Below are 14,936 nucleotides of genomic sequence, written 5' to 3' on the forward strand. Positions count from 1 at the left end.
GCTTCACAGGTGCCTCCTTTAATTCCAAAGCCCGATATTGATTCTGAACACTGCCGTGTCTCTGCCCAGCTCGATGATAATGTAAGTAAACACGACAGCCACCTGTGAGCCAGTCTATGTACTGCACTCACTCCTGTTTATATTATCTTGCAGTTTATGTATAGAAATCATTAATAGTGCTGCGGACATGACTGATACCACAATAAGCAGCCACCTAAATGTTGTTTTGTGGTTTAGGTGGATGATAATATTCCTCTGAGGGTGATGCTGCTGTTGATGGATGAAGTATTTGACTTGAAGGAGAGAAATCAATGGTTGAGAAGAAACATTAAAAACCTCCTACAGCAGCTCATCAGAGCCACATATGGAGACACCATTAACAGGTGCGATAGATGCGTATGTGCATATAAACACAGTGTAACTCAAACTAGAGCTATCTGTCCATTTAAAAAAAAAAAAAAAAAAATATATATATATATACAGGTGCATCTCAATAAATTAGAATGTCGTGGAAAAGTTCATTTATTTCAGTAATTCAACTCAAATTGTGAAACTCATGTATTAAATAAATTCAATGCACACAGACTGAAGTAGTTTAAGTCTTTGGTTCTTTTAATTGTGATGATTTTGGCTCACATTTAACAAAAACCCACCAATTCACTATCTCAAAAAATTAGAATACATCATAAGACCAATAAAAAAAAAACATTTTTAGTGAATTGTTGGCCTTCTGGAAAGTATGTTTATTTACTGTATATGTACTCAGTACTTGGTAGGGGCTCCTTTTGCTTTAATTACTGCCTCAATTCGGCGTGGCATGGAGGTGATCAGTTTGTGGCACTGCTGAGGTGGTATGGAAGCCCAGGTTTCTTTGACAGTGGCCTTCAGCTCATCTGCATTTTTTGGTCTCTTGTTTCTCATTGTCCTCTTGACAATACCCCATAGATTCTCTATGGGGTTCAGGTCTGGTGAGTTTGCTGGCCAGTCAAGCACACCAACACCATGGTCATTTAACCAACTTTTGGTGCTTTTGGCAGTGTGGGCAGGTGCCAAATCCTGCTGGAAAATGAAATCAGCATCTTTAAAAAGCTGGTCAGCAGAAGGAAGCATGAAGTGCTCCAAAATGTCTTGGTAAACGGGTGCAGTGACTTTGGTTTTCAAAAAACACAATGGACCAACACCAGCAGATGACATTGCACCCCAAATCATCACAGACTGTTGAAACTTAACACTGGACTTCAAGCAACTTGGGCTATGAGCTTCTCCACCCTTCCTCCAGACTCTAGGACCTTGGTTTCCAAATGAAATACAAAACTTGCTCTCATCTGAAAAGAGGACTTTGGACCACTGGGCAACAGTCCAGTTCTTCTTCTCCTTAGCCCAGGTAAGACGCCTCTGACGTTGTCTGTGGTTCAGGAGTGGCTTGACAAGAGGAATACGACAACTGTAGCCAAATTCCTTGACATGTCTGTGTGTGGTGGCTCTTGATGCCTTGACCCCAGCCTCAGTCCATTCCTTGTGAAGTTCACCCAAATTCTTGAATCGATTTTGCTTGACAATCATAAGGCTGCGGTTCTCTCGGTTGGTTGTGCATCTTTTTCTTCCACACTTTTTCCTTCCACTCAACTTTCTGTTAACATGCTTGGATACAGCACTCTGTGAACAGCCAGCTTCTTTGGCAATGAATGTTTGTGGCTTACCCTCCTTGTGAAGGGTGTCAATGATTGTCTTCTGGACAACTGTCAGATCAGCAGTCTTCCCCATGATTGTGTAGCCTAGTGAACCAAACTGAGAGACCATTTTGAAGGCTCAGGAAACCTTTGCAGGTGTTTTGAGTTGATTAGCTGATTGGCATGTCACCATATTCTAATTTTTTGAGATAGTGAATTGGTGGGTTTTTGTTAAATGTGAGCCAAAATCATCACAATTAAAAGAACCAAAGACTTAAACTACTTCAGTCTGTGTGCATTGAATTTATTTAATACACGAGTTTCACAATTTGAGTTGAATTACTGAAATAAATGAACTTTTCCACGACATTCTAATTTATTGAGATGCACCTGTATATATATATATATATATACACACATGATATGCTGATTAATTAGGGTTAGTATAGGACAGAATAATACTTCCACAAGTCTCAGTTGCCTCCACTTCTGAGACGTCAATCCGTGCATCTTATCACGTGACTCGTTGTGCATGACACCGCGGAGACTCACAGCATGTGGAGGCTCATGCTACTCTCCGTGATCCACACACAACTTACCACACGCCCCATTGAGAGCGAGAACCACTAATCACAACCACGAGGAGGTTACCACATGTGACTCTACCCTCCCTAGCAACCGGGCCAATTTGGTTGCTTAGGAGACCTGACTGGAGTCACTCAGCACGCTCTGGATTCGAACTCACGACTGCAGGGGTGTTAGTCAGCGTCAATACTCGCTGAGCTACTCAGGCCCCCTATTTCCATATCTTTGAACATAAGTCTGTTTTTGGCCTACAGTCCACACGAATCCATATTGCCGTTACGTTTGTCCATCTGTCCATGGTAGACTTGGGGGGCTGTTCATTCAAAACACTTTCTAGCGTTTAAAAAACTGCTTGATGGAATGGAAAAGTCAAGAGACTTGTTAAAAACACGCTCAAAGCCTAGCAATGTTTCAGTGATGTCTGTCTGGCACATGTTCATACGCTGCAAAAAAAAAAAAAAATTCTTACTGAGTATTTTTGTCTTATTTTCTGGTAAAAAATAAATAAATATATGCATCCTTATAACAAGAAAAATTAAGAGACATTTTGTCTTGTTTTCAGAGAAATTGAACAAAATTTGGTGGGGTTGATGATTAAAACAAGAAAACTATTTTAGTGGGGTAAGAAAAATAAACGATTCCCTTTGAACATTATTACATTTTTTCGATTTTTCTAAAAACAAGACAAATGATCTGATGTCATTTTGCTTTTCAAGTAAATGTACCTTGTTTTAAAGAATGATTAGATACTTTTACAGTAATGTTTTGCAGTGTAAAAAACATTGCAGATGGATTGGGCATGATTCAATGCATTTCTTTTATCACATTATTTATGGTTAACTTTGCTGAACTAGCACGTTAAATCGACAGCCTAGACATAAACACATACATAAGCGTCACACACTGGTTTGTATTTGCTTCATTTTAGGAAAATCGTGGATCACGTCGACTACATGACCTCACCAGAGCAGGTGTCTGATTACGTGAAGAGATTCAGGTGATTTCACTCATTCTGTCTGTGATGGGTCGTGTGTGGGGTGCTGTTTTTGGTTCTGACTGTGGTTCTGTGATTCTACAGAGACTCCTATTGGCCGAACGGCATCCTTGCCGAAACTCCGCCCCGCAGGGACAAAAGTACCCGCATGAGGACGAGAGTTGCCGCTAAAACCACACTCCTGGGCATCATGCCAGGTAGACAAACCTCTGCAAAAAGCATAACTGCCCAAAATATATATATATATATATATATATATATATATATATATATATATATATATATATATTTGTTGTTGAAATTTTTATGCTAATTGTGTTTGAAAAATCCTTGCCATTATGTGAAATGGATTAAAATGTGTTAAAGGGATAGTTCAACCAAAAATGAAAATTCTCTCATCATTTACTCACTCTCATGCCATCTCAGATGTGTATGATTTTCTTTCTTCTGCTGAACACAAACGGAGATTTCTAGAAGAATATCTCAGCTCTGTAGGTCCATACAATGCAAGTTAATGGTGATCAGAACTTTGAAGCTCCAAAAAACACAAAGGTATCTTAAAAGTAATCCAAATGACTCCAGTGGTTTAATCAATGTCTTCTGAAGTGATATGATAGGTGTGGGTGAGTTAAATATAGATCTGTTTCTTAACCAAAACAATTGCACCGCTTTATAAGACAGATTTAACCACTGGAGTCGTATGAATTACTTTTTTGCTGCCTTTATGTGATTTTCGGGGCTTCAAAGTTCTGGCCACCATTCACTTGCATTGAATGAACCAACAAAGCTGAGATCTTTTTCAGAAAATCTTTGTGTTCAGCAGAAGAAAGAAAGTCATACACATCTGGGATGGCATGAAAGTGAGTAAATGATGAGAGAACTTTCATTTTTGGGTGAACTATTCCTTTAAACAGAGCTGAGAGTACTTGTTGGTATCTATAAGCAATTTTAAATCAGGCAAAATATTTAATAAAATGAACACACAAGAGTTAGGAGATGTATACAAAACCTAGTGAGCTGCATCATAGTTATGCTGCCTTCGAAATTATCTCATTTGGGCCACATTTTACCATCGCATGTACCCTTTGCAAAGAATGCAATCTCAGAATGAATTGTGGCGAGTTCATTTTAAAAAAAACAACAAGCAAGTAATGGATGAGGCGATTGAAATCTCGAAATCAAAGTTTGGAAAATAGTCTCATTTCAATTTGATGATTTTAATAAAGATGTTTATGTACGATGTATTTAAAGAGCTTTACCTTAGCTACATGCTAACGGCAAAATCAATTGCAGTCAATTGTAAGGAGTATTTTTAAAGCTGTGTATTGATATTTCCTGATTAGATTTTGATTCATTTGTGTATATATCAGTTATAATGTCTTTTTTTTTTTAACATATGAATTAAAGCTGCACTACGTAACTGTGTCTATTACGACATCTGTGGTTGAAGCCAGTTTGCAGAAGAACACTTTACGTCAGTCGTGTTTTGGCACTGCTCTTCTGGCGGATGAATCTCCCAATTTGAGCTTACCTGGACATCGCCTGTGTGTGATCATGACTGGAGCCGGAGTCATAACATGCAATTTTCATTTTGATATTATGTTATACAATTAAACATTTAAAACGGAAATATGACTTGCATTGGTGAAGATAAACAACACTCTTATTTGCATATTTGAATGAATTTTACACTTAAATTGCTTTTCTGACACGACACTCAAAGTGTTTTTTTTTTGTTTTTGTTTTTGTTTTTTTTTTCCCTTTTTCTCCCAGTGTGGAATGCCCAATTCCCAGTGCACTTTTAAGTGATTCGCCTCAGTCCAGGTGGCGGAGGACGAAACCCAGTTGCCTCCGCGTCTGAGACCATCAATCCGCGCATCTTATCACGTGGCTTGTTGAGCGCATTGCCACAGAGACATAGTGCGTGTGGAGGCTTCACGCCATCCACCGCGGCATCCACGCTCAACTCACCACGCACCCCACCGAGAACGAACCACATTATAGCGATCACGGGGAAGTTACCCCATGTGACTCTACCCTCCCTAGCAACCAGGCCAATTTGGTTGCTTAGGAGACCTGGCTGGAGTCACTCAGCACGCCCTGAGATTCGAACTAGCGAACTCCAGGGGTGGTAGCCAGCGTATTTTACCGCTTAGATCTTAATATGATTATTCACGTGTTTTATCTACTATTAATGTTTGAATTGTACTACAATTTTCAATTTAAGAGGTTAAACTTGTGATATGGCTGATATGAGTTCAATAGAAGACTTTATTATATTTATACTATACTGCTCATGGGCATCTGCAGGATTTCATCTGAGGGAATGCACAGAAATCTGCCCAATACAACCTTGTATCTAGGGGGTTCCGGGGGCATGATCCGCATGAGAATTTATTTGCAAAAACAACGCCAAAGCATTCAATTCTGGTGACTCTGAGAGTAGAATTTGTTTTCTCGAGTAGTAGCAGCGTTCATGAAACTATTGGCTAAAAGAATTTCTTCTAGTTACTGTTCAGAACAAACGTGTTCTCGCTACAAAAATAGTAAAATGCACAACAACGAATAGAGCAGAACACAGGTGTCTCGAGATGCGTTTTATCAGTTGAAGTTCTTTTTAACTTGACATGGCGTCTAAAAATGCAGTGCTCCCGTGATAGATGCTAAAAACACTGAAACGAACGCGAATGTTTACATGGAAAACGATTGAAAAACAGCACGAGCAGACGTAAAAACACGTTCGGTTTGAACAGCCCCTTGTTCACATGGAACAGCACTAGCTGAAGTTTCTCAAATTTACCTCTCAAAAAGACAGCCTTGTTTCAATTGATTGTAGGTAAGTTTCCACTGTATCCAGCACTGTATTAGTAAATATCCCGATACTGTTTTAATAAGTGAGAAACCGCTCACTTGATGATTCAGTGAGAGAGCGGTCCGAACGAACTGTATTGAATCACGAATCGATTCAGACAGTTTTGCAAGCCCGTTCGGCCAATTCACTGAAAAGAACCAACTCAAAAGAATTATTCATTCGCAAATTGGAAATTCTCTCAAAGCTTTAATTATACAGGAGACCTTCTAACTAGGTACATTACAAGTATTTATAATGATATGTAGAACAAGTGCTAAAACAGTACCGTCTCTTTAAGAATAGTGGCAGTTCAGCGAGTAAAGACACTGACTACCACCCCTGGAGTCGCGAGTTCAAATCCAGCCAGGTCTCCTAAGCAACCAAATTGGCCCGGTTGCTAGGGAGGGTAGAGTCACGTGGGGTAACCTCCTCGTGGTCGCCATAATGTGGTTCGCTCTCGGTGAGGCATGTGGTGAGTTGTGCATGGATGCCGCGGAGAACAGCGTGAAGCCTCCACACACGCTACGTCTCCGCGGTAACGCGCTCAACAAGCCACGTGATAAGATGTGCAGATTGACTGTCTTGGACGCAGAGGCAGCTGAGATTCATGTTTACATAACCATGCAGATGGACACAAAAACATGCTCTGTGTGAACGACCCCCTGTAGACAATGAAGCAGCTTACTGCCTCTTAGAACGACCCAATGATTTTTACGTCACACACTTATGTTTCTTATTCTCTCTTCCCATCAGACGAACTCAAGCACATCATCGGTGCGGATACGACGCGGAAGGGCATCCTGCGAGTCTTCGACATGTTCCAGCACCAGCCGCTGAACCGACGGCTCGTCTACGTCTTTCTGGAGGGCATCTTGGAAACCCTGTTTCCGCAGTACAAGTTTCCCAAGCTGTTCGTGAAGCTTCACTCTCGCTCGCCGCGTGTTCTCAAATACTCACAGAAAAAACGCAGTTTGCAGAAGAGGTGACAGATGGACGCTTTTCCTGCCGAAAGCCGCCTCGCTGCTGCGGAGGGTGGGGGGGTCAGCACCCGCCCACCGCCGTAGTAGCACCCGAGCAGGGGATAGGGGAGGGTGTGCGTGATTTGAGTGATGTTTTTTGTATCGCAATGAAATTTGCAACAATTGACGCCTGAACACGCCCCCCTTTAGTGCCTCCCGTCTTTTTGTGATAAAAGCACTGTATTGACACGGCCGTAGCATAGAGGACTCATTTTATCATTGTGAAGCATTCGGTCAAACACAGTCACTACTACGAAAGACTGCAGCGCCTGAATTGCGACGTTTGTTCCCTCCGTTTGCCGTTTGGTTTAAATGACTTTAGAATGACACTGTGTAGATACGATTTCTGTGATCAAAAGCCTTTATATTTTTGGTTTATTTTGGATTTGGCAGTGGTCAAACCCACCACACCGTAAATACTGTATGGTAGAGGAGATCTGACCGAACCAACCTATGCACCTTAATATAAAACACTCATCGTAACTAAGAATAAGAGTCCATATGGGAATGATCAGCAGCAACATCTATTACGATATTCATTTACAAACACAACATTTTGTGGCATTGAAATGCGTGGTGTGTGATTAAAAATACAAAAGATGCAACATTGTCCTGCCAACCAATCGGTTGCATTTAGTGGGTGGGGTTTAATACAGGCCACACCCCTCACTGAGTGTCAGTCTCATGCTTGCAGTTCTCCACGTGAATCTAAATTGACTTGATATTCTGAAGCTCCAAAAAGCATCCTTCATCAAATAGGAACGATGACGTGAAAGACCCCGATGCAAAATAACAATTATTTGCACGGCTGTCTCGGACATTCGGGTGACTGTGGATTTCATCGCATACGGAGATATGCTTTAAAGAATGTACCTGTTGTAAGTGAATGTTTGTGTGTGTCCTGTTTTTATAACTCAGTGCAATGAAGGGTCATATACATGATTTTTTTTAATACTTTATTTTAGAATAGCAAGTGTAGCACTAAATCTCAGCTGAAGACTGTTTCGGCATGAGATATAGCTTCAGCCTTAATTCTAAGACCAAGAGATGTCTGTCTTAGATGTAGCTTTCCCTTCAAAACACTACATGTACGAGCCCTCATATGCACACAAAAAAAGATATTGACAGTTGTTCAAATCTACGTTCAATCAGAGGATATGTAAACTGATTTTTGTGCAATATTTTTTTCTTTAATGCATGTTTATATAACCGTATATTTAATAGCGTATTCGAGTATTTCAAAACCGAATCCAAAATCACGTGAAACTCTTCTCCGAAACCACTGAACATTCCGTTGTTGTAAATGGCTTATTTTAAGGACTTGTTTTATAAGTCTGGCTTTTATGTTTATTTTGGGGATGTCTGTTTTTAACATTTCGTCACTACTGGTGAATTTAGTTTTCTTGGACACATTTTGCTTTAGGAAATTTTGAAAGCACATTCTAGATTAAAAAAAAAAAAGGCTCCTGAAAACGTTAAAGAGACTGCATTGGTGCGTAGTGCAAGTGCATATGGCATTAGAAAACACAGTTTTAAAACACTCTTTCTGTTAAGTTCCGTCCAATCACACTTGTTATGAGATATCACGTGGCACATGTCCAAGTCATACTTAACCCCAAAATCAAAAGAAAATAAATATGTAATATTATGCATAAAGAAATTGAAGCCTGTTTTTTGCATTGTGACATTACTCGCATGGCCAATATTGCGAAGAAGTCTCATTCATCCTGTCGCACACCATTTTTAAAAGGTAAATAAGCATAAATTAAACTCATTTAAATAATACTACCATACATACTTGACAATTTAAATACGTTTTTTTCCTCCTCATTACAGTAGTGAGATTATGGAGGGAAACAGGCTTGTTCCGGGGTCAATACGAGTCTACCTCCATCAACAGCATTTGAAGCATAATGTTGATAAAAAGTAAAAATCGCGGTTACAGTGATGCACTTACAATGGAAGTGAATGGGGCCAGTTCAGAAACATTAAAAAACACACTATTTCAAAAGTATAGCCACAAGTTAACGTGATTTTAGCGTGATAAAATCGCTTGCGAACCTTATCAGTGTACAGTTATTAAATATTACAACTTATCGTAGTAAACGGTAATTATTAAAAGTAATTTTATCGCACGGAAATCATGTTAAAGCGCATATAGTTTACGTCTTGTGGCATACTTAAAAAAACAAAACATTAACAGATTGACACCATTCACTTCCATTGTAAGTGCCTCACTGTAACCACCAGTTTTGCTTCGTTTTTTAAATGATGGACGAGTCAAAATTATTGTGTTGTCATCAACATTATGCTACAAATGGTGTCGTTTGAGCTTAACTAGTATTGAACCCGAAACACTCCTTTAATTGTCATAAAAATACTGTCACAGTTCCAAAAATCGTGACGGTGCTTCAGTTTCTTTTTGGTTTTCGAGGGAAATATGACCCAACCGTTTTCTTGGCAGGTTTTCGAGACATTGCCCCACTAGTCAGCTCTGAGACCTGGTTCAGATCAGTAAAAATTGATGCCAGTGCAAATAGACCAGAACTAATAACGTTATTTTTATGAAAACATGGCACTTAAACTCTATATTCAAAGAGTATTCGAATATTGTTTCAGTTTGCATGCTGTGCGGCGTCTGCAGTGTCACACAGTTTTGTGATTTATCCATTAGCTGCTCTTGTCTACTGTGATTGGCTGGCTCTGAGAAGCTCTGTTGTGATTGGTTGTCACGCAACACCTCTCTTAAAGAGACATCACACCTTCTAATAAGGAAGCACACTTTACCTTTAAATTCACTAAATGGTTGGTTGATACGGATGTTTCTGATTTGATGTTTCCTGAATCCCTGTATGAATCTAAATGAGCTGTGCATATTGGTGTATTGTTTGTGTCAGCAGTGTGCCTAAATGTACTGTTATATTTTCTTGTTTCTTTAACAAAGGAAGTCAATTTGATTGTCACGGTCGTTTTAATAGACTGACAAAAGGACTCTTAAAAGGAGTAGAGTGTTTGCATTATGCTTCTAAAACATTCATTTTGAGCAGCTTAACTCGGTATAACACTAATAAAATTAACTCCAACTCACTGCCCTATTCAGAGTCGTGTCATTTACTGTATGAATACTGTTTGATTGAGTCTACGTCAGCTTTAAAACTGAACTAGCATTGAAAGGGTAGGTGAAGAAATCTCAGAAACATAACAATAATAATTCCTGATATAATTTACCTCCCATTTAAAAGACAGCAATATTTGTCCATACCGAGATGGTCACTGATATACTTTACATCACTAGTGTTTTTAATGAATGGACTACAAAGATGTGATCTGATTTATATTGTTTGGACTTCCACTGCCGGACCACAAAGTGTCACCAAACAACACTGTTGCTAAACATGCACATGAACGGCTTGTATTATGGAAAGAAACATTTTAGACAAATGTCAATTTACAATTGTGAAAGAATAATAAATAAACCATTTGTAGATTCTGTTGTATTATATATTCACCTTATGCACCAGAGAAACTAGCGCGCAGCCATCTTGAAAATGTTGTCTCTGAACTTCCTTTCTAGCATTTTCTATGTAAGTATCTATGGTGTTGATGATGTACAACAGTAAAGAGAAGACTCAGGGGTGCAGGCCTTATGGGAAGAATTGCAAAGAAAAAGCCACTTTTGAAACAGAAAAACAAAAAGAAAAGGTTCGAGTGGGCAAAGAAACACAGACATTGGACAACAGATAATTGGAAAAGAGTGTTATGGATCTTAACCCGATTGAGCTTTTGTGGGATCAGCTAGACTGTAAGGTGCGTGAGAAGTGCCCGACAAGACAGCCACATCTATGGCAAGTGCTACAGGAAGTGTGTAGGTTTTATTTTATATTGAGTTTACAACTATTTTACTCACATTTAAGCCTCTTAAAAATGTGGGGTGAAAAATTAATTTTAAAAAGTACAAATAATTTCCTTTAATGTTATGTAACCATACAAGCTGTCCTGTTTGAAATTTCATGTCAACTAGACATTTTAACACAAATTATTAACAAGTTGGAACCCTAAACAATTAAGCAGAATTACATGTATAACAATAAAATGCTTCATGAAAAAAATGCATTTCATCATAGATGTCTGAATGTAATCTGCCAGATCCAATTTACCTTTCTGAATGCCAGAAAACAAACTTGTATAGTGACAAAACACCTCACGAGGATTTTCACGTAGTAAAGGGGTGCTTTTTTTTTTTTTTTTTTGGTGAGAAAAACAACACTAACAACGAAAGAAACATCGGTGACTTCAGCATCGCACTCAGTTTCAACCAATCACGCGTCCTCGCTGCGGCATTGTATCGGAGTTTCAGACAAAGATGTTTTTTCAGCAAAACAGAGAATTATGTCCACTGTTTTGTAAGGCCTATGTATACTGTTGAATCCTTTTAAATAAATAAATATTAATAAAAAACGTCCACTGTGGATTTACTTGCGTGTCGAAGCGAGGCTTTATTGGTTTTAGTCTTTCTAGCACTGTCGGCCATCTTTGGAACGCTCTCGGCAGACTATTTCCAGTCCTGCCAGTGCAGCTCCTATCTACTTGAATGGGAGAACACCGAAATCTCAAAAACGGTTGGTCAAGATTACAATCAAAGGGCATATTTCAAATCAGCAATACACTTTGATAATATCTGAATAATAAATTGTGCTTCTTTACCTCATATTACGCTAAAACACGCAATTTTCCCGGCTTGTATAGCTAGTGCGCATGCGCGTTATCGAGTTGATTGACAGGCGATGTTTGTATCTAAAAGGTGATTGGCTCTTTAACCTGTAAGGCGGGACTTCCTTTCTACATCCGTTAACCGTTGGGCACTAGAGCTTTCAATGTCCAATTTCTCCCATTCATTTAAATAGAAGTGGCCCGTCTGTCCTAAATAGTCTCTGGTTTTATGATTCGATGTCCATGATGGAGTGGCTGTGCTAGAATCTGATTAGATAGCAACATCATATTAAAGAAAAATGAATACAGAAAGTATTTATGCATTAAATGTTGGTTTAAAGTATTTACAATCACTGATTTGAGCAGAAAGGAGAATTTTGGTTTGCAAACATGAATATGGCAGTGCCATGTTACAGAATGACTACCATATATTCATTCACCGTTCATTCATTTATTTTGGTTAGTGTACACTTGAGTATTCAAAGGTCCTGTGTGCACTTAGGGACTGTTTGCAAAGTCTTTGTTGTAGCATTTGCAGTTTTACTTATACTGTTATCAGTACCATCCTAAAATATACCATAGTTTCCACCAAAATATTTAAAACAATTATTGTTACAACAGTAAAATTATACTTTGTTATTGGATGGCTTAGAAAAAGTATTGGCACTGTTCCCATAATGATTAATTATGATTTTAGAGTAGTAAAAATAACTGTAGTAAGTTAATAACTATGGTAAAAAATAAAAAATGTTTGAAAGAACTATATTTTCCAAATAAAAAAAATATATATTTGGTTCAAATCTTTAAATTGGAAAATGTATTACAAAATATTCTACATGGGAAAGGAAATGAGTCAAAACATTGGGATAAAGAAACTATTTTCTATTAAAACTAGCATATTAAAGGTGCTATAAGCAATTTTAGCCATTCTAGAATTTCTATAAACTGAGCCATTGGATAAGCCACGCCCCGTTTTTCCAAAACCGGCACTCCAAAGATGCCAAATTAGCTTTATTGTGACCCACACAAGCAGAAACAACAGCTGCAAAACAGCGCCCTCATCTGACAACTGTTATGAACAACATGGCATAAAAATGGCATTAAGCCTCAATAATTCGCTGCAACTACAATACTATGAGAACGTGCAAAATGATTGACAGGCAGAAAGTGGACACATTTTTGTTTGCTGTTTACAAACTCTACAGGGGGGGGGTAGAAGAGTGGTAGAAAAGTGGACTAGTAAAATGACACTGAAATAGCAGCATGCACCAGTCTAAGGGGGTTGGCTGGTTTTAGCTGGTCTCCCAGAACTGTCAGACTGACAGGTTTAACTGATCGATGGGCTAGACTCAATCTGAGCAGCTGACAAGTGCCCAAAACCCATTAAAACCATTAAACCAGACTGATGAGTGGAAACCAGCTTGGTTGTTATGAGTGGTTGTTTTGTGTGTGTGTGTGTCCTCTAGAGGGAGTCTAACTCATCAAATCATTTTAGACTCTATTCTGAGACTTTTAAACCAGAATTGGTGTTTTGATCCACTTTTAGGGAATATTGGTGGATGGAAATGACAGATAATGACCAGGAAAGGAATTTCCAATAGAGATGTGACTATACCATGCCCGTTTCCACCACATGAAAAATAAGTGCTTGGTAATAAGTGCATAATTTATTAGATTCAAGGTCATAAATTTAAGTTATAAAAACAGTTATGAGATGAAAAGGTAAATTTATAGGATGTATGACTTTATCTCATAATTATGAGTTTTTTTCATGTGGCTGAAATGGGCTTCCATATGCAATTCTGCAACCAGAATATTTGAAATATTTTCTGTGTATGTCTGACCTGTAGTTTGCTTTGCTAACATGTTTAGTGTGTACTGTGATATATGGGTCAATGATGGGGTTTTTTGGGGGGGGGGGGGTTTAACGTCTAATTATGCAATTTTTACATTACAAATGCAATCACACAAAACAGTTGCTTGAATACACCTCTTCTATGATGAATATGTTTTTAATTACGGAGTTCAAAGTCATTTTGATATTTTTCCTGGGGCTTAAAGTAAATAAAAAATAATGTGGTGCAACCGCATTCAAAGTCTCATTAAAAGCTGAAATTCTTGAAAAAAAATAAATGTTGGCATGAGTTGTGCTGAATAATCTTTTTTTTATTTGTTATTTTTAATTTTCTCCCCTTTTCTCCCCATTCCAGCCCAATTCCCAATGCGCTCCAAGTCCTCATGGTGGCGTAGTGACTCGCCTCAATCCGGGTGGCGGAGGACGAATCTCAGTTGCCTCCGCGTCTGAGACCGTCAATCCGCGCATCTTATCACGTGGCTTGTTGAGCACGTTACCGCGGAGATGTAGCGCGTGTGGAGGCTTCACGCTATTCTCCGCGGCATCCACGCACAACTCACCACGCGCCGCACCGCGAGCGAGAATCACATTATAGCGACCATGAGGAGGTTACCCCATGTGACTCTACCCTCCCTAGCAACCGGGCCAATTTGGTGCCCTGTGCTGAATAATCTTATATTATTATTATTATTATTATTTTAAATGCAGTCACAACGTTTTTTTACAAAAATGATTCATATTTGAAAAACTTTCATCCACCAAATCGAAGTCATGTGGTGCAACCAACATATAGGTAGAAATAAAACAGAGAAGACATTTTTAGACCCGCAAGACTGTGTGTGAAGATTTAAAAATAAATCATTATTTTGTCATATTAAATATCAATATTTTGACATTTTTTATTTTAGGTCATTTGGTGTAACCATGAGAAATCTTCTTAATATTCTTGACATAAAAAAATCATGATATTTGTAAAAAATAAATAAGTAAAACAATTTCACCTTGAAACAAAAAAAGTTTGAAAGCTTTTTTGAACCGAATGATTAAGTTGTGTACACTCGTGTATTCAAGGTGCAAGGAAACTTTTTTTAAATACATTTTACTCGATGGTTGCACCACATGACATTTTTAAAGTCATTAAATTAAATTTTTTGTAGAAAATCCTCCAGTATAAATGTTTTTCAAACAAGCTGTAAAATCAACATGAACTCAAAGATCACATGCCTACGAATGTGACACACGTGTTTTAAAC

At 38.5% G+C, this 14,936-nt stretch overlaps 1 protein-coding gene across 5 annotated transcripts in view; it reads left to right on the forward strand.

Annotated features, from left to right (window-relative positions):
* The window catches only part of snx13 (sorting nexin 13), a 51,157-nt gene extending 40,943 nt beyond the window's left edge, over positions 1-10,214 (forward strand). For all 5 annotated transcript variants that reach the window (XM_051670960.1, XM_051670965.1, XM_051670962.1 and 2 more), the window contains 5 exons: positions 10-81; positions 238-383; positions 3,184-3,252; positions 3,334-3,446; positions 6,854-10,214. In XM_051670960.1, the coding sequence (XP_051526920.1) occupies positions 10-81; positions 238-383; positions 3,184-3,252; positions 3,334-3,446; positions 6,854-7,086 (633 nt within the window). In that variant the 3' untranslated portion in view covers positions 7,087-10,214. The remainder of the gene's footprint in view (positions 1-9; positions 82-237; positions 384-3,183; positions 3,253-3,333; positions 3,447-6,853) is intronic.
* Positions 10,215-14,936: the final 4,722 nt, after the last annotated feature.

This window comes from Myxocyprinus asiaticus, chromosome 34 (assembly GCF_019703515.2).
Source record: "Myxocyprinus asiaticus isolate MX2 ecotype Aquarium Trade chromosome 34, UBuf_Myxa_2, whole genome shotgun sequence".
Classification (NCBI taxonomy): Eukaryota; Metazoa; Chordata; class Actinopteri; order Cypriniformes; family Catostomidae; genus Myxocyprinus; species Myxocyprinus asiaticus.